General features: G+C 54.7%; 2 protein-coding genes across 2 annotated transcripts; both read left to right on the top strand.

Moving 5' to 3' along the window:
* Nucleotides 1-12150, top strand: HARS1 (histidyl-tRNA synthetase 1). The gene is made up of 13 exons (XM_059860567.1): nt 1-115; nt 821-910; nt 2508-2627; nt 2805-2900; nt 3623-3748; nt 5719-5826; nt 7456-7554; nt 8590-8683; nt 8801-8928; nt 9012-9254; nt 10379-10495; nt 10865-11011; nt 11649-12150. The coding sequence occupies exons 1-13, from the start codon at nt 38-40 to the stop codon at nt 11706-11708; spliced, it is 1506 nt and encodes a 501-aa protein (XP_059716550.1). The 5' UTR covers nt 1-37; the 3' UTR covers nt 11709-12150.
* A 6241-nt stretch (nt 12151-18391) lies between these two features.
* On the top strand, nt 18392-22839 carry APBB3 (amyloid beta precursor protein binding family B member 3). The gene is made up of 12 exons (XM_059859973.1): nt 18392-18487; nt 19431-19621; nt 19948-20024; nt 20249-20306; nt 20487-20627; nt 20978-21105; nt 21222-21227; nt 21311-21425; nt 21511-21598; nt 21755-21838; nt 21983-22407; nt 22507-22839. The coding sequence occupies exons 1-12, from the start codon at nt 18439-18441 to the stop codon at nt 22726-22728; spliced, it is 1584 nt and encodes a 527-aa protein (XP_059715956.1). The 5' UTR covers nt 18392-18438; the 3' UTR covers nt 22729-22839.
* Nucleotides 22840-22848: the final 9 nt, after the last annotated feature.

Raw genomic sequence — 22848 nt, 5'->3', positions numbered from 1 at the left:
GGGAGTTGCGCGTGCGCGGCGCGGGCGCGGCCTCGCCATGGCGGAGGAGGCGGCGGTGCGGGCCCAGGCGGAGACCGTGCGGAGGCTCAAACAGGACAAGGCCGATGCTGACGAGGTGCGGGGGTTACGGTGCTCCGGGAATGGGGTGCTGGGGGAGCGGCAGGGAATGAGAACGGGGGCGGTGTTGGGATGGGCAAGAGGGGCTTGAGGGAGCTGCGGGCGCCGGTGCTGGGCTGGGAGAGGGCTGCGGGGCGGTGGGGGGAGAACTGGGAGAGAACTGGGAGTGCCGGTGTGGGGGCTCCCGGTGTGGGGGTTCCCGGTGAAGGGGCTTCCGGGCCAGGACTGGCGGCGTTGGGAAAAGAGGGGTCGGGAAGGGTGGGAGTGCGGGGCTGGGAAGTGGAAGGGCTGAGGGTGCAGAGGAGACTCGTGGTGGGAACCGGTGATAGCGGTGTTAGATTGAAGGGAAGGATGGTTGGGAGGAGGATGCTGGAAACAGCTGATACTGGTGCGTGTAGCAGGAGCTGGTGGTGGTGGGGATAGGAATGGGGAGATAGCTGTGAGTGGTAATGGAGGTCGTGGGAGTCAGGGAATGGTGGGGGTGTTTGCGTTGCTGAGATAGGGGTGCTTGTATGACAAGTGGGAAGTGCTGGAGGGGAGCAGGGAGTGTCCCTCTGGTTGCTGAGAAACTGGGAACAGCGGGTGTATTGTGGTTGTGGAGTCCAGGTGCACTGGGAGTGCTGGGGTTGAAGGTACTGGGTGAGGCAGTGGGCTGGGCCTGGTGGGTGGTCTTGTTCCCAGCTCCCTCCTTCTCCATCCCTAGATTGCAAAGGAAGTGGCAAAGCTGCTCGAGATGAAGGCGCAGCTGGGGACAGATGAGGGAAAACACAAGTTTGTGCTGAAGACCCCAAAGGTAACTCCCCTCTCCTGTGCCCTTCTGTGTGCATGTCCTCCCCCAGACACACGGCCAGCAGCCCCCACACATCTGTGAGCCAAGCTCCAGCATGGCCACACCTGTCTTTGTTCACATTTCTGTTTCCACTTTCACTTTTAGCAGCAAGGGGGAGAGGGATGAAAACATTACCTGACAGCATTCAACCCTGATACCCACCACCTTAGAGACTTCTGGGTGCTTCTGTGACATTCTAACCACTGCTGGTGTGGCCAGGAAATTCCCTTCTTATCAAGCTTTATTGTAGCTGTTCAGCATGAGAGGGCTCATATCTGTCCTTGGTCTGAGGGGCTCATTTACTGAACAGGTCTGGCCAGCTGCTGGAATTTGTGTCCTCTTGTGGAAGAACCCTTCCTTCACAAGTAGTTTTTCAGCCCCCAGGCCCCTAAGAATAGTGCCCATAATGCAGTTTCTGCTGAAATACTTTGTAACCTGAATGTTTCATCACTGGCAGCTGATCAGAGACCACCTGCTCCCATGCTGTGCTGTGAAAACAGTTATGAATCAGTTCACAAACAAGCCAGGCTATGGTGATGCCACTGACACAGGAAATCATAGACACATGGAGTGCTTTGGGTTGGAAGGACCTTAAAACTCATCCTGTTCCCCACCCCCTGCCATGGCAGGGACACCTTCCACTATCCCAGGCTGCTCCAAGGCCTGTCCAGCCTGGCCTGGGACACTTCTAGGGATGGGGCAGCCACAGCTTCTCTGGGCAACTTCACAAGGAAGAATTTATTCCTAATATTTGAAAGTCTCAAAACCATCCTTTTGTCTATTTCCTTTATATGTTTTCTTGAATGTAATTGTGGTGTGATGCCTGGAAGATGAAAGGGTATTTCACTGTTTAAAAGTGTGGAGAAGGGGATTTTGTAGCTCAGTTGAGTTTCCAGCCCATCTCAGGCTTGTCAATGGCTGCTGAAGGCCACCTGAGTGATCTGTGTGTCAGGGTGCTTCCTCCTGCCTAACTGGTTTTATAAAGTGCAAGTTGGAGGTCTAGCTAATAACTATGGTTTTTATGTTACTGAGAGCATGAAGATGGTCATTGAAATAATTCAGTGATCCTTGACACCAAAGAAATGGAAAGGGTGCATGGCCCTGTGAATTGTAGACAGACATTTCACAGGTGTTGCATTTTAAAGATGATTTTTCTCTGTTTGGAAATTGCAGAGCTGATGGTTTCAGAGCATGTCTGTCCTCTGTTTCCACCTTTGGGGTGGCTCACTGGGCAGGGGTCTGGCTAACAGGTCTGCATCAGAGCTGAGGACAGGTCCTGGTTGCACTGTCAGGCTTGAAAGCACTGAACTCTGACTGCTGGATCTGTTTTATCCCCTTTGTTTCCTGTACTGTGAAACTCCTGACTTAGGTTTCACTCTGCAGACCATGGCAGACTCTGTCTGAGCTGTGTCCTGATGTTTTCCAACGTTTTTAGTGCTGTTTACCAATATCTGGTGTCTGGACCCGCTCTCTCTGGCTTTGTTAGCAGTATGGCAGCATCCTTCTCATGTTGTGCCTCTAACCCAAAGTGTGCTCTGCTCCTTTTGTTCCCTCATCCCAGGGCACCCGGGATTTTGGCCCCAAGGAAATGGCCATCCGTGAGAGGGCCTTCAAAGCCATCATCTCCTGCTTCAAGCGCCACGGGGCTGAAGTCATCGACACGCCGGTGTTCGAGCTGAAGGTGGGTGAGGACACAGCAGGTTGGCTGAACTGCTGAGGATCCTGCAGCTCAGAGTGCTGAGGGTTGAGTTTCCTTCCCTTCCTAGGCATTCTTCCTTTCTCTCCTTGTTTTCTGTGTGTTCTAGGGCTGATCCCTGTCACTGAAGATGCTGTTTGTTCGTGTGTTGTTTTGTTGTAGGAGACACTGACAGGGAAATACGGTGAAGACTCGAAGCTCATCTATGATCTAAAGGATCAGGGAGGAGAGCTGCTGTCCCTGCGCTATGACCTGACAGTATCCTGCCACAGCTGGTGCTGAGGGGCCTTGGCAGCCCTCCTTTTGGGGTAGCACTGTCCTGAGGGGGAGGAGGGACCCCAGACTGACAGGAGAGCATCAGCAGGCAGTGTGGTTCAGTGGTGCAAGAACCCTTGCTCGGTTATTTACTCTGCATTTCTTCTGTTTGGTGAAGGAATGCTTAGAATCATGAAATATCCTGAGTTGGAAGTGACCCCAAGGATCATTAAATCCAACTCCTGACCCTGCACAGGACACTCCAGCCAAGTGCCTGAGAGCGTTTTCCAAATGCTCCTTGAGCTCTCTCAGGTCTGATGCCACAACCACTTCTTTGGGTAGCCTGTGCCCATGGCCAACAACCCTCCGGGGGTAGAACCTTTTCCTGACATCCAGCCTCACCCTCCCCTGACACAGCTTCATGCCCCATGTGTGTGGAAGTACAGAAGATCTGTATGAGTGTGATTTCTCCCAGGCAGGGCTCCCAGAGCAGGCTGCTGCAGTACACAGCCCATGTGACGCTGAGATCCAGCCCAAGGTGCTGCTGGAAGAGTCCTGAAGGGAGACTTGGAGGCAGCATGTGGAGACCTTGGGGAGCTGGGATAAGTCCAGCTGTCTCTTAGCAGTCCTTTGCTGGGTGGGAGGCAGTGCAGACCCAGTGCTGCCTGTGACTGATAACTGGGGGTGATGATCCCTTCTCGTTGCCATCCTTTACTCTGTCTCAGGTGCCCTTTGCTCGCTACCTGGCCATGAACAAGATCACCAACATCAAGCGCTACCACATTGCCAAGGTGTACAGGAGGGACAACCCGGCCATGACCCGGGGCCGCTACCGCGAGTTCTACCAGTGTGTGAGTCTGGCTGTGGGCAGGGACACTGCTGGGACAGGCTGTGGGCTGGGCAGCACCTGTGGACACAGCACTGTCAAAGTAACAGCTGTGTTACCCTTCCCTGTGCCTGTGGAAAGCTCGGAAGGATCCACTAATCTTGTCCTTAGTGTGTCCTTATGAGTGTGAAAAACAGCTGGAGGGTGGGAGAGTGGGTGTGACAGCTGTGACACAGTGCTGGTGTGGTGCAGAACTTTGTCATAGAGCCCCCAGGTATCACCTCCTTTGCACTGTATGGGAGGACAGCTCCTCGTTCCATCCCACAGTGCTTGCTGGATGGGTGGTGGGGAAGAATTTCCATCTGATCCCAAATCTGGCAACACCTCAGCTGTGGGTGTGTTAGCAGGACATACCAACCAGGCAAGGCAGTAGCATAGGAAGACACTCCTCCCTTCCATGTTTAGTCAGTTTTGACTTCAAAGGAAGGGAAAACCCAGAGGCCAAAGTACAGAACAAGTAACAAAGCAATTTCCTTCGTAGCTCTCTCATGGTAGCCCTAAGGAACAGCTTTGCTCTGCTCTACTGACGCAGTCTCCAGGGACTCATATTGCAAACAATTTCTTTTGTTTGAGAATATTCCTGCTTCATTATACAACCCCTGGGAATTCCTTCCAGCTTTGGCTTGGTGATTCCTGTTTCCAGATGACTTGAGGTCATTGCCTCCTTACTCATCTACTCCAAGATCTCACTCCTAGGATAGCTAGAAATTGTCTTCTAATATCCAGGCTAAATTTATTTGTACCTGATTGTTTCCTTCCTCTCATTTAAAGAGTTCAGCTCTTAAAATACTAGCTATCATCCCTTGATATGTATTCTACCCCTTTCCCAGGTAAACATTTGGGAAATGCTTAGAGAAATCTTCTCCTCCTTAGACCACTTAAATCAAGCTCTGTTACCTTTGTTACCTTCTCTCCTTGGATATGTTTTCATTCTTTTCTCAGCCTAGGACCTGTTCCTGCAGCTTTTCTTCAATATAATTCACCAGCCCCTGTTTTTTTTTTTCAGTGACATTTCATCTGTGCCATTTACAGCGTTATCAGCACTTTCCTGACTTCCTGTACACTTCCTGTACTTCCTCACCCAACTTTCCCAGGGATTGCATCAGCCCTTATTGCACTCAGCTGGTCAGGAATTAACTGTGTGATCCCATCTCTTCCTCCAATGCCCCAGTTTATTTTGAGAGCTTGGTGAAGCCCTCTTGAAACATATCCACATAATGAAAATTATTCTTGACCTCAAAATCTCACTGAAGACTTTGCATTTGGAGATTCCTAAACAGGAATTGAAGAAGGGCTCTCTTGTTGCTTCTGTGTTTCATTTCTCTCTGAACACTGTTGTTTCCAATTGTGGGATACCAGCCTATTAAAGCTTCTTGATGTTGGGCTTTGGTTCTTCTATGTGCTAGTTCATCTGGTGATCTCTGGTGGGGACCACTCGTGGTTCCTGATTGATGTTTCTGTCTTAGCAGTTGAAACTCTGCTTTTGCTTCTCTTGCTTTCCCTGATCATTAACTTGATTGGCATGTGTATTAAAAATCCATCCTAAGAATCAAGGTGAAACATTTGGCATTTAGCAATGTTCTCATAGCAAATGAGAAGTAATTTTTCCTCCTCTTTCTGGTTCCTTTGTTCTATTTATTTACTGCTGCTCCTCCTTCTTGTTGTTTTTTGAGGATCTCTGTTTCAGTGTCACACAGCAACTGCAGTGTACAAACTCTTTGAAATGCACTGGACATGGGAGCACTGCTGCCTTCCATGGTAGAGGTCCTTACCCACATCCTGTCCCTTCTGGATTGACTCTGTAAGGGACAGTGCTCCCTCACATCCCAGTGCTGTTGGGTTTTGTGTACAAGCTGCTGTTCCAGCAGTTGAAGCTGTTTTTCTGCAGCCCTGCTGTGGTGCTGAATTGCTCACTGCCTTTTCCTGTGCCCCCAGGACTTTGACATCGCCGGGCAGTTTGACCCCATGATTCCTGATGCTGAGTGCCTGAAGATCGTGCACGAGATCCTCAGTGACCTGCAGCTCGGGGACTTTGTCATCAAGGTGAGACTGGGTGGGCTCTCTGTGCCGTGGTGGGAAGCAGTGGTCATTGTTCTGTGGGTTTACACAGTAGCACCTGCTCCCACTCTAAGGCCTGACCCAGAAGTTCATCCCTCCTCTGTGCCTGAAAGCTTCCCCTTGTGCTAAAGATTGGACCTCCACTTGGATTTGCTTTGAGCTGGGAATGACAGGAGTTTTCCTGAGGCTGCAGCTGACAGAGTTCTCTCCAGAACTAAGCACGGTCCCTTGCAAAATTCCATCAGCCAGCTACAGTGATAGAATGGTTACAGTTGGGAGGAACCTTAAATATAATCCAGTTCCATTACCCTGCCATGGGCAGGGACACCTTCCACTATCTCAGGTTGCTCTAAGCCCTGTCCAGCCTGGTCTTGAACACTTGCAGGAGTGGGGCAGTCACAGCTTCTTTGGGCAACCTGTGCCTGGGCCTCACCACCCCTATAATAAAAAATCTATTCCTAATATCTGTCTAAGAAGGTGATTGTCATATTCACTGCCTGCAGTAAAACAGGCTCTAGTCCAGGATTCCTGCCCTTATCCCAGCTGGGGCATCTGCTCAGTGTGTGGTGTTACCTGCAGACTCCTGCCTTTGCCCCAAGTCCTTTTTGGAGCTGAAGCATTTTCTGTACCAATAGTTGTGCCCTGCTGTAGGCTGAGCCTGCTATTTGCTTCCAGACACCTCTGTTCCCTTGGGATGGCAGCAAATACTGCTTGGTGTGTAGGTGAGGCAGGATGAGAAGGATGCACAGGTGTAGTAGAGCAATGAGCAGGAGTGCTGGATGCACAGGAGGGCAGTGGGATCTCTGAGGGACCTGGAGCTGGGCCATTCCTGGGCACTGCAGGCTCTATGTTGTGTTCCTGTTACAGCCCCAGGGAGCAGGGGCCAGGGACTTCCCCTTGAACCTGTCTGGGATTAGATAGAGGAACTGGGTGTTTGGGTAGTGGTGAAAGTGGTGCCTTTGAGGATGAAGACACTCCTGCAGTGGGGAGCAACAGAATAACCTGCTGTGGTTATTCTTGTCTCCCACAAGGCACTTTCTGTTGATGCTGGAGGATTCCAAATTCCTGTGCAGTTTTTTTGTTCCTAACTAATTGTACACATTCTCACTACCCATGGAAATGTTGAATGCAGCTGAGTCTTTGGCCTTAACTATGTGCTCTTACAGAGCATAATTAAGCTATAGAATTCACTTTACTATCATTAAAAAAATAAATCCTCATTGAGGATTTGATATAACCAGATGTCCCTTTTTTTTAGGCTGATAGTGTAAGGTAATACTCTGAATTAATCTCCTGGCTGTGGTCCATTCCTGAGCTGTTTTTACATGTCCCTGATGTTTTTGTTTTTTTCTCTGTTGAGTGGAGGTGTCTGTGGCTCTAGAAGGAAATGTGATGGTCTGCCCAGGCTTTGTAGATGTCAGTTGTGTTATTTGCTCTGCTCTGGGAAGCTCAGCTCCCCAAGAATGGGAAACAAAAATTACAAATAGCAAGAAAACCCCTCACATATGTCTCCTATATTCTCTTCCATGCTTAAAACTACATGGGAATGAAGCAGGACAAGGCTGAAGCATCTGTTTGAGTTCATAATTCCTGTGTGCTGCTCCCTTTCCCCAGGTCAACGACCGGCGCATCCTTGATGGGATGTTTGCAGTGTGTGGGGTCCCGGACAGCAAATTCCGAACCATCTGCTCCAGCGTTGACAAGCTGGATAAGGTATGGGCTGGAGCCCCAGGCTGCATCTGCTGCTGCTGGAGTCTCAGTGAATGAGCCATGGTCCTGGCTGGAAAATGATGATAAGCATCAAGTTGTTCCCACCTTTCCCTGGAGGGGATATGTGCAGGGCACAGCATTTGCATAGGAAGAGTGGATCCTCTGTTTTGTTATCCACTGTCCCATGAGGTCCTGATAAAAAGAAAGGTGGGAGGGGAAAAATGCTCTTCACAAAGTAGGTTCAATATCCCAAATCTTCACCTGCTCAAGGTGTGGCTGCTTATGAACCAGGCTCATGAAAACCTGCACCAAATTAGGCTAGGGCATGTTAAAAACAGCAGCTTGTGTCTCATCACTTGTGGTCATGGTTCTTTGTGGAAGGGTGAACTGCCTTTTCCTGTGGAGGACTCATCAGATGGTCAGATGAAGGCAGCTGGAGGGGGTCTCACTCACAGCCCTGTTAGCAGAGATCCATTGCAGAGGCATGGCCAGAGTTTGGAATCTGGGGCTGTGTATGTGTGGAAAAGCAGTGGGAAGGGAGCACTGGGCTTCTTTCTGATGGGATCATTTCCTTGTGATTTATCTCTGCAGCTGAATGTGATCAAGACTCTGGTTCTCTGACTCATGGTCAGTGGGAAGATGGCAGCATATTATGCTTCCATTGGGTTTTTTCCATTTCTCAAGCAATACCTAACACCTTTCCAGGTGATTCCATGACCAGCAACACTTTCCTGAGTGGTGTTTATGACTTAAGTACCTAACCAGGGAAACCACAGCAGCAAGATGGGTCTCACACTTGGTGGTTATACAGTGATTATATTTGATTCTGGCCAGAAATCAAACTAGAGGTATTTTTATAGGGTTGAGATACAAACAGGCGGTGCAGAGGTACAAGAAATGGAGTTATGTACACATGACTGTGCTCTGAGAGCTTCTACTTCTGTCATGCACCTTCTAAGCATGATGGTGGGATTCTGCCATGCAGAGGAGAGCCTGTGTCCCTGGTACAGTGGCTGATGCCCTTCTCTGCCCTCACAGGTGCCGTGGGAAGAAGTGAGGAGTGAGATGGTGGGAGAGAAGGGGCTCTCTCCCGAGGCTGCGGATCGCATCGGGGAGTACGTCCAGCTCCACGGTGAGCACCACGGGGTGATGCCCTTGGCCTTGTGCTGGGCTGGGGATGGAAGGTGCAGGGCACACCGTGCCAGGTGCTGCTGCCCTGGCACAGCTGAGGCATGGCTGGTCCCCACAGGTGGGCTGGACCTGATCGAGCAGCTTCTCCAGGACCCAAAGCTATCCCAGAGCAAGGTGGCCAAGGAAGGGCTGGGGGACATGAAGCTGCTGTTTGAGTACCTGACCCTGTTTGGCATCACAGGGAAGGTGAGGAGCTGTGGGGGCAGGAGGGGGAGCTGCCCTGCTGGGCCCCGAGCGGGCGGTGACGGGGCCGCCCTTGTGCCCCGCAGATCTCCTTCGACCTGAGCCTGGCGCGGGGCCTGGACTATTACACGGGGGTGATCTTTGAGGCTGTGCTGCTGCAGCAGGAGAACGAGCACGTGGAGGAGCCGCTCGGCGTTGGCAGCGTGGCCGGAGGCGGCCGCTATGACGGGCTGGTGGGCATGTTTGATGCCAAGGGCCGCAAGGTGCCCTGCGTGGGGGTCAGCATTGGCATCGAGCGCATCTTCTCCATCCTGGAACAGAGGCTGGAGGTAGGTGCCTTTGGTGCCCAGCTAAGCATGGTTAATCCTCCACTCCAGCAGATGCTGAAGTGAGTGTTCTTTGCCCCAGCTTGGAGAAGCCAGCCAGGCCTCTGCTGTGCTCTGCAGCAGGAGTCAGAACCAGGATATAACCTCCAGTTCTCTCTGGCCTGGCAGATGGTGTCTGGGGCTCCAACTGAAGACAAGACCCTTCTTCCCACAGCCCTCAGACATGGCTTCTCCAGCTGCAGCTGGTGGGGGCACTTTAATCCTCAGCAGGTGCAGGTACCTTAGTATTCCTCACTGCATTAGACATGCACGTGAGCCCACATCCTTCTTGGTGAGACAGTGTTGTTCTGCAGTGGAGGCAGCAGCCTCACACATGTTTGTCCTGCCTGTGGCACTACAGAGACCAGGTACCACATGTTCCAGGGCAGGAACTGCAGTGCCTCTAGGGGTTTCCCTGATGGCTTTTTCCTCTTCCCTCTCTTCAAAGTTGTACTGTTCTTCAACCCAGTCAATGGGTGTTCAGTAGGTCTTTCTAAGCTCCCAAAATGGGCTGCATGTTCCCCTCCCCCAGAAGTCTGGTGTAAGTCTCTCTTGGCAGCCAAACACAACTGGAATTTCTAAATAGAAAATAAATTCCTCCCCCACCACCTCCAGCCCTGGACAGGTTTGTTCCTTTGCAGGTGACCTTTTAAAGGCTTCTCCCTTCAGCAAGGCAGGAGGGAAATGCCACATGGAGTATCCAACATCTGCCACAGGGGCTGGTGGAGCATTCAGCTTGCTGCTGTTTAACCCTTAGTTTGAACCTCAGCTGAAGAGCAGGCAGCTGCCTGTGTCCACCTTGTCTTGGGTGTGTTGTTTCTGAGCTGCTTGGAGCATATATTTAGGAGGCCCTTGGGTGTGGAGAAACATGGGGGAGGCTGTGTTAAGCGTGTATCATGGACAATTGATTGTGCTCTAGGATGGGATCTGTGGGATCTCTCTGACTCTGAGTTAAGGCTGTTCATCCCTCTGAGCCCAGTCCTCTTCAGTGCTAGATTGATGGAGCTGAGTGGTGACCCATCCTGCTCATAGAATCTCAGGTGTCTTGGTGTGTCTGTGGCATCTTCTGCGTCTTGTCCCCTCTCCAGGCCTCTGAGGAAAAGGTTAGGACAACAGAGACACAGGTGCTGGTGGCCTCTGCCCAAAAGAAGCTCCTTGAAGAGCGACTGAAGCTCATCTCTGAACTGTGGGATGCTGGAATCAAGGTATGACTGGGTGATGGCAAAGCCAAGAGCTGCCTGGTTCACTCTGTCTGGGAATGGAGCAGATCTGGCTTTGCTTTGGGAAGGAGTTACAGGGAGCAGGTGGGGAGCAGACACTGCCTTCCTGAATGGAGTCTTCCTCTTCTCAGTGTCCCAAATCATGGGCTCTCCAGGAAGGGCTGGGCAGCAGGACTTGGTTAGCCCTGTAACTGCAAGGCCTTGTTGAAGCTGGTGCCCAGCCTTCTCCAGCAGTCCATCCTGTCCCCACCACACAGCCTCACACTCACCAGAGTGCCCCAGCAGTGCCTGATTGAAGGGGTCCAGTGAAACATCCCAGTCTGATGATGGTGCTGTGCTCTGGCTTTCTCCCAGGCAGAGATGCTGTACAAGAAGAACCCCAAGCTGCTGAATCAGCTGCAGTACTGTGAGGAGACAGGCATCCCTCTTGTTGCCATCGTGGGTGAGCAGGAGCTCAAAGATGGAGTTGTCAAGCTGAGGATTGTGGCAACCAGGGAGGAGGTACAGCCTGTGGCATGGTGGGGGTGGCTATGTGACCCTTCAGCCCAGCCCAAACCAGCCCTCCAGACCCAGTGGTGTTTCCAGCAAGTTCTGTAGCACCTCATATTCCAGTTCCTTGCCCCATGCAGCTTCCTGGAGTCGTGAAGTGCTGTTGTGTACAGCTCTGGGGAGTCTCCTATCACATGGCCTCCTTGAACTCCTCAGTTCAGGAGCCTGGAGCCTGAAGGGGTGGTTCAGTGGTGCTCTTGGAATGAGACTGAACAGAACTTGGTTAGCACTGAACTGCAGGGCTGCTCCGTGCCTGTTACCTCAGGACAGGTTGCCAAAACAGGCAGCACTGGAATCAGTGCATAGGTCCCTGGCCAAGATCACTGCATAGATCAGTAGCTTTGGAACCAATAGAAAAGTGTGGGAAGAGCATCTTTCTCACAACCATTATGCAGGAGAGGGTTTATTGGGGTTGCTGGTGTGTGCCTGCTCATACAGGTTCAGCTCTGTGGCTGCTGCAGTCCATTCAGTCCCTGTAGAGAGACTGGTGACACCTTGGTGTGATCTCCTGAGACACAGGGCTACAACTGTGGTGACGTGTCAAGCTGCTGGAGTTGTATTGAAGGAACTTTTTGCTCCCCCTGTGTAGGTCAATGTTCGAAGGGAGAGCCTGGTGGAGGAGATCAGGATACGAACGAGTCAGTGTTAACCCTTCAGATGCCTCTTCTCCTCTGCTGGATTCCAGCTGACAGATCTCATTCTGTAAATGCCTTCACCAGGCTGTGCAGCAGTGGGTGGGGTGTCAGGGTGACTTTCAAAGCTGTATTTATTCTTAAGCCCTTCCTTCCCTGGTGGGATCCAAGAGGCTGCACTGACTCCTGTGCCATGCCCTGGCCCTTGGGAATGTTGCTGGAAAGATGTTGTGGAAATGGCTCTGGCAGATGCTGGCCACACGTCTGCCACGCTGCCCCATGGAGCCCCACATTGGCAGCAGATCCCGGGGGTTTGGCTGCAGCTTCTTGTTCCCATCACTTTGAATAACCATCCCAGCCCATCTCTCTGCTCTGGCTGCAGGGGGTGACCTTATCCCCAGCAAAATGTAATGGCACTGCTCCCAGAAACATAATAAATCTGTCTGTCCCCTGCTGTGACTCCTGTCTCTGCTTGCTGCTCCGGGCAGGGATTTGCTCACCTGCCTCGTTAAGCCCAAGCTGTTCTTTAAAGGTCATTGTGGATGTTTCTGCAGCCATAATGTTTCCTCCTCCCTCTGGATACCCCTGGTGCTACCAACCCCTGTGACAGGTGCAGAGCCAAGTCCCCACAGCCAGGTGGGGCTCCATGAGCGACCTCCCAGTCATGGGTGTGACAGAAACCCCAATCTTCCGTGGCTGGCTCAGGATCTGCCTTTGCTGCTGAGCCACACATTTTGCCTGATGTCCCCAAAACAGGTCAGTTTTTAAACCTATGGCTCCCTAAACAAGGCTTAGACATGAATAAAGAAACAATGCATCTTTTCTGTGCATAAAAGGACAAGGCAGGGGAGTGGCAGGGAAGCAAGGTAAGAAAGGGCTAGAAAAAGGTAGAACAGGGAGGCAGAGGCAGAACAAGGCAAGGAAGGGGGTTACAAGGCCTCCCTTGTCAGATCTTGTCAACCCCTTCCTTGCCCCGTGCGCCGTTGGGAGATCTGTGAAGGTTTCTTAGGGCGCCTTGGGTACGGCGCTGTGGCTCCCACCTCTAATGGGCTTCGCGCTGACGTTTACCTGTGCACCGTATTTATACCCTCCTGCCGGCACAGCGCGGCCCGGCCCAGCCAATCACAGCAACAGGGCGCGCCCGGCCCAGCCAATCCCTGCCCGCCTATTCCCGCCCTGCTCATTTCCCGGAGCTCCGCTCTCCCCTCAGGCCCTGCCTCCGCCGCTCCGAGAGCCGGTCGCGCCCGCTCCCCGCCGTCCCCTCCTTTCCCGGGGAGAACTCCCAGCCGGGACCTGAACGGGGAGCCCCCGCCTGCCCTTCCCGGGCTCCAGAAGCACCTGCCGCGGGCTGCCGAAGCGAGGCCGCGGCTCCGCCGTCTCCCGGAGCGGCGCCTCAGGCGAACAGGGAGACGGAGCCGGGCTGAGGGGGCAGAGCTTGGCGGGAAGGCAGCCGGATTGAAAGGGCGGCTGTGATTGGACGAGGCGGAGAAAGGCGGGTCGGGATTGGCAGGGCCGGCGCTGTCTCGGCCTGGGTGGGCGGGGCTTGAGGTCTGTGGGGAGTGGCCGAGGGGAGCCGAGGGTGCTCGGGGGTGAGGGCCGGAGGGCGAGGCCGGGAGGCCGTCCCGTGAGTCGGAGTACCCCCAGGCGAGGCCAGGAAGGGTCAGATAAACAAGGCGTGGAACGGGGAGGGGAGGGAAGGGAAGGGGGAGCAGGGAGGAGAAGGCAGGTGAGCCATAATCAGTGGAGGGACAAAGTACATAAGGCAATTTGAGGGAGTGGTTGAAAGGCAGAGTGAGGCAGTGCGCGGAAGCGGCACAGGCTCGGGGCAGAGGGGCTGGAGCGCTGCCCTGATGGAAAAGGCCCTGGGAGTGCCGGCTCACAGTGGCTGAACATGAGGCAGAGTGTGCCCCAGAGGGTCAGGAGGCCAAGGGCATCTGGCTGTACCTGCTGCAGTGTGACCAGCAGGAACAGGGCCTGGGTGAGACCGCACCGGGAGTGCTGCATCCAGTTCTGAGCCTGTCACGACAAGAAAGACTTTGAGGGGCTGTTGCATGTCCAGAGAAAGGAATGGAGCTGGGGAAGGGTCTGCAGTGTCACTCCTCTGAGGAGCAGGTGAGGGAGCTGGGGGGCTTAGACTGGAGAAAAGGAGACTTGGGGACCTCCTAGCTGTCTTCAACTCCCTGAGAGGAGGATGGAGATCAGACTCTTCTCCCTGGGAACAAGGGACAGGATAAGAGGAAATGGCCTCAAGCTGCACCAGGGGAGGTTCAGGTTGGAAATCAGGAGGAATTTTTTCATGGAAAGGATGGATAAGGGCTGGAACAGGCTGCCCAGGACAGGGGTGAAATCACTATCTCTGGAATTGTGCACAAAACAACTGCTCCCAGCACTCAGTGGTTGACAAGGTGGTGATTGGTCACAGGTTGGACTCAATGATTTTAGAGGTACTTTTCAACCTTAATGCATGACAAAAAGGGGAAAAAAGAGCACTGAAAACCACATTTGCTGATCTTTTTAATTTAGAATGTTTAATTACATTTTTAGACATTCATTTATCTTTGCAGTTCCACTTTTCTAAAGGTTGTGCATGTCAGCATCGGGCTGTTGAAATAAAAGCTTCCAGCATGGTTAAAACTGGGAGCACAGATAGTAAATATGAATGGAACCTTTTTAGTAAATGAAGCATCTGCTTTCATCATTAAAATGAAAACAAACCCAGATTTTTTTGTTGTTGTTTGATGGCTCTGGTAATAACCAAAGAAAAAAGAATAAACCTAGTGCAAGAAAAAACATGAAACTGTTCAGTGATTTCAGATATTGCCTCAGTGGGCTGATTAACTGTTTCAAATGCTTGAACATGAAGAAATGTAGGTGTGTTTTACCTTAACAATAAGGCCAGTGGAGCTTCCTCTTCATAAATTGCTGAATAGAAGTATATTGCATGGTCTTCAGCTTAGAAAATTAAAATTAAATAGTACTCTTATTAAAATGCTAAGTAATAACACCAGGCACTAATTCTTATCTGGTTTAAATAAAGACAAAAGATATTTCTGAAGTTGAAGTTTGATGCAACATTTTCCCCCATGTATTTATACCTCTTAAGGTTTATATGTTTCCTTGTGATGCCTTTTATCTTGTACCTCAAATCTTTTCTCACCATAACTATTAGGTGCTCTAACTAATTAATAAGAGAGCAGTACTGCTGCAATGGAGGTCATTTAGATTTTGATTTAAAGCAGTCAAAATAGGCTTAGAACCTCTTGATACAATGTCACATCTCTAGGAGGAATGCTGTGAGTTAGCAAAGGAAAGCAGCCAATGGGCACTGCTGATCCTGTGGTTAAAGAGCTGCAGTTCTGACTGATTTCTGCACGAACCTAAAGCTGTTTGGTGGCCTGAGGTGCTGCTTCTGGGAAGCATCAGAACTGTCTCCCAGAAATTAGATGAAGCCAAGAGCAGCATTTATTTCACTAACACTCAACATTTTAGCTGCTGATTTTGAGTTCCTTTGAGAAGTCCTGGTTCCTCACATGAATTGTTTGTGTTCCAGAGTGTGTGCGCTTCAAACTGGCAGGGAATTGATTTCCTCATCCTCAATCCCCACCCCCAGGCTTCCTGAGATGGATTAGGAGTGGGTGACAGCAAAATTTAAATGTGTTTTCTGAGTGTGTGTGAAGCAGCTTGAGAAATCAGAACTATGGATACTTCTGCACTCTGTATTATAAGAGAGGTGTGAAATGATCACAGGATATTAACAGCATTTCTTAAAAACACTTCGAGAAGAGGCAGTGCTCCAGAGAACTCTGTGGGCTATGGGATGGAACTGCATGTACCAATTAAATCCATAGTGCCAATAGCTCACAGCAGCTCTGCAAATCAGTGCTGTTTACAGGAACCAGGCAGTAAAATGGGGGGGAAAAAAAAAAAAAAGGCCTACTGGAATTACAGTTTCAAATGTGATACCCTGGGATTTTTTTCTTGGTTCCATAGATTTAGGGGGTTGACTTGGACCTGTCTTGGTTCATGTCGTGGCCTCTTCCTTTTTTCTCTGCTTGACTTGCACAACTGAGGTGGAAATAAGTGATGGTGGAAGCACAGAAACAGCTTAAACTGTGTTTTTTTCTGCCAGGTGGGGTGTTGGGACAGGGATATTTGATAACTACAGATAACTGAATCTGGGCTGCCCAACATGATCTTGGGTTTCCAATAGCTGGGAGGAAGGTAGTGGAAAAGTAGAATTGTAATATTTCACTTGATTTCTTTATGAAAGGTTTTCATAACCTGAAAATTATTGATCTGCCTCATCAGAAACCTCCTTCTCCTGCGTGAATAAAGACATCCACCAGAAAAATTACCTGATGGAAAGTGGATACTTTCTTCGAGGGGGATTCTGTCTTTTGTCTCTGGAGCAGTGCAGAGAGAAGCCTTGTATGTTTATCCCCTGGAAATATGGCATATACAAAAGATCTGGTTGGGAGTCGAGTGACCTGTTTTGTTATCTTAGGTAAAACTGAGCTGGACCTGCTCAGATCTGAATCTCATTGAAGCTGTGGAGTGTTTTCATGTAATGAGCCCTTTAGGAGACTTTTGGTCTGCAACTGACAGATCTGAGAACCCAGACTGCTCCAAGGAAGCATGTGAGTGGTTTTTTTATCTTTTTGAGGGAAGTGTTAGAGGGGCTGAGAGATCCCCCTTATGTGAAGAGATCTAGCAGATGTTTGTACTAGGAAGGTAAAATTCAATCTTTACAAAGAGAAGTCTTATTCCCCTTCTCCAGGATTTCATCATTCAAGCCAGAAGAAGAGTTTTGGTTTCTAACCCAGCACCAAAAATGACACTTGCCACTGTACTTCAACTTCAGGCACAAACCAAACCAAACCTAAACCAAACCCAGATATCTCACTCTTCAGGGCCAACACCAGAAAATGATGAGTTGTAGAATTACAAGATGTCTCACACCTTTCCCTTATCCTTTTCCTCTTGTGAACCACCAAAATGTTCCCCACTCTCACACAGGCAGCTCTGAACAGGGAGCATCACTGCACAGAAGGATGATTTAATGAGGATCTAGGACAGCCTGCAGTGCTGAAACATGCTGCTGAGGCTGGCAAGCATATCTACCACTGCCCACACACCACCAGAACATTTTCTCTCTTTTCTTTCTGCCTTCCTATGCTTTTTCCTCCCCTTGTCCCTCCCTTTCCCCCTCCCATGAAACATCCCATATGCCATTTCATACAATCCATAGGTTCTGCTCTGCACCATCTCCAGATTCTCCTCCCTTGCTCTAAGTCTGATATCACCAGGGCCATCATCACCCTTAAGCTTCATGACATTGCCAGGAGAGAGTTGCCTTCACCTTGGTGGCTTGGATGAGCCAGAGGAGGAGTGGGGACAGTTTGTGTTGGGGTTGTTGCCTCCTGTGTGATGAGCTGAATGTGGTTTTAGAAAGTGAAATGTGTGTTGGGATAAGGACAAGGAGAGATGTGCAGGAGAGGATACCAGAGCACTACCAGTCACCATGATAAACTTGGTCCTGGTAGGGAACTGGAAAAGGTGGAAGTCTGGGGAATGCAGAAGTCAAGGTGAAACCTGTGACTCCTCAGACACATCTGAACACAGGGAGCCACGAGCCTCCCCTGCTCTGCTGTGTGGGCTGGGTTGGGTTAGGCAGGTAATGTCCCAAGGACACAGTGCTTGAATGGAGTGTTAGAAATCTGACTAGTTCTGGACAGATGCAGAAGAAAAAGCCTGTATCCAAAAAATCCAGCTGCCACCAGGAGACAGAAATTATTGTACACAATTGCAAAACTGGATTATGGAGCTGATGCTGTTCTCTGGCCAGGTGAGCAAGTTAAAATGCATAAAGGAGAGGAGGGTGTCTCACAAAATCAGGGGCATGTTATCCCATGGAATGCATGAATGAGGCCAAGCAAAGAAAGAGAGAGATCAAGCATAGAAAATTAATTCTGTACATCCAAAAATTGCTCTGAAGAAGAAAAGGTGGAGAGGCCATGAAGGACTGTCTGGAGAAGCCACCTGTAGCAACCCATCTTGGAATATTTCATCAGGCACCTGTAGTTTGGAAGGACTTTTTCCTGAGCAGTACTCAAGGAGCTCCATGGGGAATTCAGGTGTACAAATGTCTCCAGAACTTGTGTCCCTGTGTGCTGATCATTAACCAAGATAGAATGGAAAGAAGTCTCAAACTGGAGATGCAAATCTCTTGGCCCCAGGTGAGAAGGGGAAGGTAACCAACACGGATATTTGAGTGCCTTCAGCACTGGCTGATGGAGGCTGGACACAGGTGGAGGGGAATGGGCAGACCCGGACATGAATGGAGAATGAACATGGGATAAGCATGGGTGGAGAGGAATGTTGGTGATCTGTGGGGACAGGGAAGGGAAGGGAAGGGAGGAACCCTAAGAGCGGATGGAGGGAAAGGGAACGAACCTGAGGGCACAAGGGGCTGACCTGGCTCTGCTGTCTATCACACTCAAAAACCTTTCCAGCCCCAAAAGCCCCTTCCCTCCTCAGGATCCCACCTTCTGCCCCGAGACACACCCCAAGGGCCCCGGACATCCCCGCCCTTCCCCAGCTCCGTCCGGGCGTTCCTCCGCGCCCCCCCGGCTCCCTCCAGCCCCCGCCCCCGGCCCGCCCCGGTCCCGCCCCTCACACCGCAGCCGCCGCGGCTCCGGGCCTGGGCAGGCGGCGGCGGGGGCGCCGCGCCGGGCGGGCGGCGGGGCCATGCTGGGCAAGGACTACATGCTGGCCATCGTCCTGGTCAACTGCGACGGTCAGCGCGGCGGGCACGGGCACGGCCTGCGGGCTCAGGGGCGGGTTGCAGGAGCGGGGACGAGTTGTGGGGCCGGTGCCGGGTTGCGGGGCCGGGGTCGGGTTGTGGGGCTGGTGCTGGGTTGCGGGGCCGGGGTCGGGTTGCGGGGCCGGGGTCGGGTTGCGGGCCGATGCCGAGTGGCGGGGCCGGGCCCCGAGGGCGGGAGCGGCGGCCGCGCTCGGCGCTGTCCGCGGTGCTGATCGGGGCCCGCGGCGTCCGGCCCGGCCCGGCCGCGCCGCTCCCCGCCCCGCCAAGGTCGCCGGGAGCCCACCCGCTTCGGGGGCACCTCCGTATCCAGGTCTCCCCACCCCCGGAGCACCACCCCCCCGTCCCAGCCCCGGGAACCCCGCCCGGCCCCAGAGCCCGGCCGGCCGGAGCGCGCCGCCCCCGCGGCCCGGGCTCGCTCCGGCCGTGCTGCGCCACGGGCTCGAGTCGGTGCCCGCGCAGGGCTGGGGGTGCGGGGGCCACGGCTATCGCACCCTCCGGCTGCAGCCCCCGGGGCACCATCCTCTGCCCGGACGCCGGTGTCTGTCCCGGCCCCTTTTTCGGCCGAGGGCAGGGGAACACTGGGCTGGTGGCCGCGGGCCAAGCCTGAGCCTGGTGCCCCGCAGGGTTCCCGGCCTGGCAGGCCCAGGCTGCCCCTGCCCTCTGTGCCCTGCCGGGGATCCGCTGTCCCCCGGGAGGCAGCGAGGCAGTTCCCTGCACTGGGGTCTGCCTCTGCTGCAGCCTCGCTGGCACCGTGCCGTGTTCCCTTGCCAGGCTCCTCTCCTGGCCCATGCACTCAGCCACGCACCCAGAGGCCACCGCAGGACCCTTGTGCTGCTGGGCAAAGATGTTGGCTGCTCAGGGCAACTGCGGGATCTTTCTCCTCACCCCGTATCTCACACACTCCCTCTCTGCACAGACAACCTCTGGAGCGACCAGAGCCTGGAGACAGACCCTGACCTCCCCCCAGGCTGGAGGAAAATCTGTGACTCTCTGGGTACCTATTACTGGCATGTGCCAACAGGCACGACACAGTGGCAGCACCCTGCACGTGGCACTGGCCCAGGAGGGCACACGGAGGCTGATGGAGATGAAACACCCCAGGGAAGGGTAGGGAATGTGGGCAGGGGTGTGAGGGCTGGTGTTGGATTCCACCCCTGGCAGAATCTACTGAATCCTCTGGGCCTGACTGGTCCAGCCTCCCCTTGGAGCACCCTGTCTGTGTGACCCTGAAGTCCTGCTCAGCCCATCCATGTTTGGGGTTAAGCCCTTTGAAGGGCTCCAGCAGGCCCCATCCTGGTGCTCATCCTACTTGGACTCATCTTGACTACCCAGGACGCTCACAAGTTTGTTGCAGTCCTGTGAGGGAGGGCTCCTACCTGGTGCCTCCTGACTGCCTCTCTTGCAGCTCTCACACCTTTCCTCTTCTCTCCCAGGAATGCCAGGGCCCTGCAGCGAAGCACTCGGCAAAGGACCGGCCCATTCCCAGCCCCATGGCTTCACTGTCCCGGAGGTAGGGCTGTCCTTGTGCTTTGCTGGCTTGTTTGTGGGCTGCCATTGATCCCTGAGCAGTGCTGGGTGCTGGGCCCTGGTGCTCCCCCCCAGAGCAGCCCCCCATGCTGAAACCAGCAGGACCATGCTGGGCACCCACATGGGATGCTTCCCAGCTGGTGGCATGGGGGTCTGCTGGTTCCAAGGCATCCTGATGCAGGCACTCACTGCCCCATCCCTCTGCAGGCACTCACTGTCCTGGCATGGAGACGACTTCCAGCACAGCGCAGAGCCCGGCTCCAAGGTACTGCACCCGCCAGCTTCACTGCCGCATCGTGGGCTGTGCTGGCAGAGGAGGAGGAGGGTGGCAGCTGGCAGGGACGTGGATGGGAGCCAGAGCAGGGGTGACCACTGTGGCACGGTGAGGTGTGTGGGACGGAGGTGGCTGTGACGGGGCACTGAAGCCCCTCGTGTCTTTGCTCAGTGCTTTGCTGTGCGCTCTCTGGGCTGGGTGGAGATCCCCGAGGAGGACCTGGCACCTGGCAAGAGCAGCATCGCCGTCAACAACTGCATCCAGCAGCTCTCCAACAGCAAGGGCCAGGGCTCTGCGGAGAACCAGGGTGAGGTAAGAGCCTGGGATGGTGCTGCCAGGCAGGGTCCCACCACAAGGCTGCTGTTGCTGAGGCTGGACCATGCTGAAAAGGGGAGCAGGTGGTAGAGCCAACTCTCTACACAAGGCATCCATCCGATGGTCCAGGTGTAGAGCAGGTGGATCTGGCAGGGCTGTTCCTTGGGAACAGAGCCAGGGTGCCTGGGTGGGTCCCCACCCAAGGGAATGGTAACTGGGAAGGGCAGGGCTGACCCCACAGTTGAGGCAGAGCAGGCTGGTGTGGAAGGGGTTTGCCTACACAGGGGCTGGGTGCTGGGGATGCTCAGGCTGTCTGCCAGGCTGAGGGAACCACTGCTCCTCTGCAGGGCCAGGACCTAGTGATGATTCTGAAGAAGGACACCATGAGCCTGGTGGACCCCCTGGACCGCAGCCTCATCCACCGCCAGCCCATCCTCAACATCCGTGTCTGGGGCGTTGGCTGCAACAACGGCAGGTGCCAGGGGCGAGGGCAGAGCTAGGGGCCAGGGGGATGGCTCTGCCCACCTGGGGAGAGGCACCCCGGCAGTGACCTGTCCCCTCTCCTCCCTCCCACTGCCACCACGGCTGCAGGGACAGGTAAGGGGGCACAGGGCTGGGGGGAAGTACAGGCAGGGGGCTGCCCCTGTCGAGGTCTCACTGGCTTGCTCGTGACCTTGCAGAGACTTCGCCTTTGTGGCCAGTGACAAGGACACCTGCGTCCTCAAGTGTCACGTCTTCCACTGCAATGTGCCTGCCAAGGGCATCGCCAAGGCTCTGCATGAGATGTGCTCCAAGGTGGGAAGCAGGGACCCCGGAGGGTGTGAGCATGGCCGGGGATCTCGGGGATGAGGGGAGGCTCCGGGATCCCCGTCTCTTGCAGATCGTGGCCGAGCGAGCTGTAGCGAGCAGCAGGCTGCCCCGCGCCGCCACGCTGGAGCCCATCTCCGCCGAGGACCTGCCACTGCAAGGTACCGTCCCCCAGCGCTGCCGGCTGCTCCCCCTGCCCACAGTCCGCCCGTGAGCCAGAGCCCTCTGGCTTGTCCAGCTGTTTCCCCGGAATCCTTGAGGACGGGGGGGACACAGCGGGGGACACAGAGGTAGCCCCCACTCTCCCGTCCTGGCAGTGGATATCCTAGAAGCGGTGAGGCAGTCGATGCAGACCTACGAGGCGCTGTACATCGGCAGCCTGCCCGTGCCCAGGGCCATGGGTAAGCGCCGCTGCTCCCCCGCAGCTGGGGGACGCCCAGGAAGCCCCTCCGTGCCGCGGGGCAGCCGTGCCCTGGCGCCGGGCGGCTCCTGCCCGCCCCTCGCCCGCAGCCGGGGCCGATGGGATGGGGTGTCCCTCTCCCCAGGGATGGATGTGTTGAACGAGGCCATCGAGAAGCTGACGAGGCGCCCTGGGCGGGAGAACTGGACGCCCTCCCTCATCTACGTGTCGGACACGGCCATGAGGGTGCACCCGGCGCAGGTGGGGAGGGAGCAGGGGGCCGTAGCCGGAGCGGGCACGGCGCTGCCCCCGGCAGAGCGGTCCTGGGGGGCGGCACGGCTGCCCGGGCGGCGGCCAGGGGTGGATGGGCCCGCGGGGTCCCCGCAGGAGCCCGAGGAGGCGGCGCACATCTGGGAGTGCCAGGTGCGGTACGTGACCTTCCTGGGGGTGGGCCGGGACGCGCACACCTTCGCGCTCATCGTGGACACGGGGCGACGCTTCCAGTGCGCGGCCTTCTGGTGCGAGCCCGACGCCGGCACCATCTCGGAGGCGGTGCAGGCAGCCTGCATGGTGAGCACCGGCGGCACCGCGGCCGGGCACGCCCAGCCCTGGGGGGGCCGGGGTGTCCCCGGTGCCGAGTGCCCCGCGCTGCCTCTCGTGTCCCCGCAGGTGCAGTACCAGAAGTGCCTCGTGGCCGCCGCGCCGGGGGCGAAGGCGAAGAGCTCGGCCGGCCGGAGCGGGGCCGGCCCGGCGGCCGCGGGGGACGCTGCCCGCGGGGCGGCCAAGGCGGGGGGGGGCGGCGGCGGGGCGGGGGCCGGGACCCGCAAGCGGGGACTCTTCTCCTTCCTGGAGGTGTTCCGCCTCCGGCGGGCCCTCCTGCACAGCCCGTAGCGGGCCGGCCCGGGCCGGGCCGGGGCCGGGGCCGGAGCCGCCAGGGAGGAGCCCCCGGCCTCAACTCCGACCCCGGCCCGGCCCCAGCCCCGAGCGCGGCCCCCGGCGGGGCGGGCCGGG

This window comes from Haemorhous mexicanus, chromosome 15 (assembly GCF_027477595.1).
Source record: "Haemorhous mexicanus isolate bHaeMex1 chromosome 15, bHaeMex1.pri, whole genome shotgun sequence".
Lineage (NCBI taxonomy): Eukaryota > Metazoa > Chordata > Aves > Passeriformes > Fringillidae > Haemorhous > Haemorhous mexicanus.
This window is presented reverse-complemented; position numbering and strand designations above follow the sequence as displayed.

Excerpts from the sequence above, each read along its gene's own strand:
- HARS1 (XM_059860567.1), top strand. The coding sequence starts at position 38 with ATGGCGGAGGAGGCGGCGGTGCGGGCCCAGGCGGAGACCGTGCGGAGG. Across the intron at positions 5,827-7,455 it reads TCGGGGACTTTGTCATCAAG|GTCAACGACCGGCGCATCCT; the intron begins GTGAGACTGGGT and ends CCCTTTCCCCAG. Across the intron at positions 8,684-8,800 it reads GGAGTACGTCCAGCTCCACG|GTGGGCTGGACCTGATCGAG; the intron begins GTGAGCACCACG and ends TGGTCCCCACAG.
- APBB3 (XM_059859973.1), top strand. The coding sequence starts at position 18,439 with ATGCTGGGCAAGGACTACATGCTGGCCATCGTCCTGGTCAACTGCGAC. Across the intron at positions 19,622-19,947 it reads ATGAAACACCCCAGGGAAGG|GAATGCCAGGGCCCTGCAGC; the intron begins GTAGGGAATGTG and ends CTTCTCTCCCAG. Across the intron at positions 21,599-21,754 it reads CGAGGACCTGCCACTGCAAG|TGGATATCCTAGAAGCGGTG; the intron begins GTACCGTCCCCC and ends CCGTCCTGGCAG.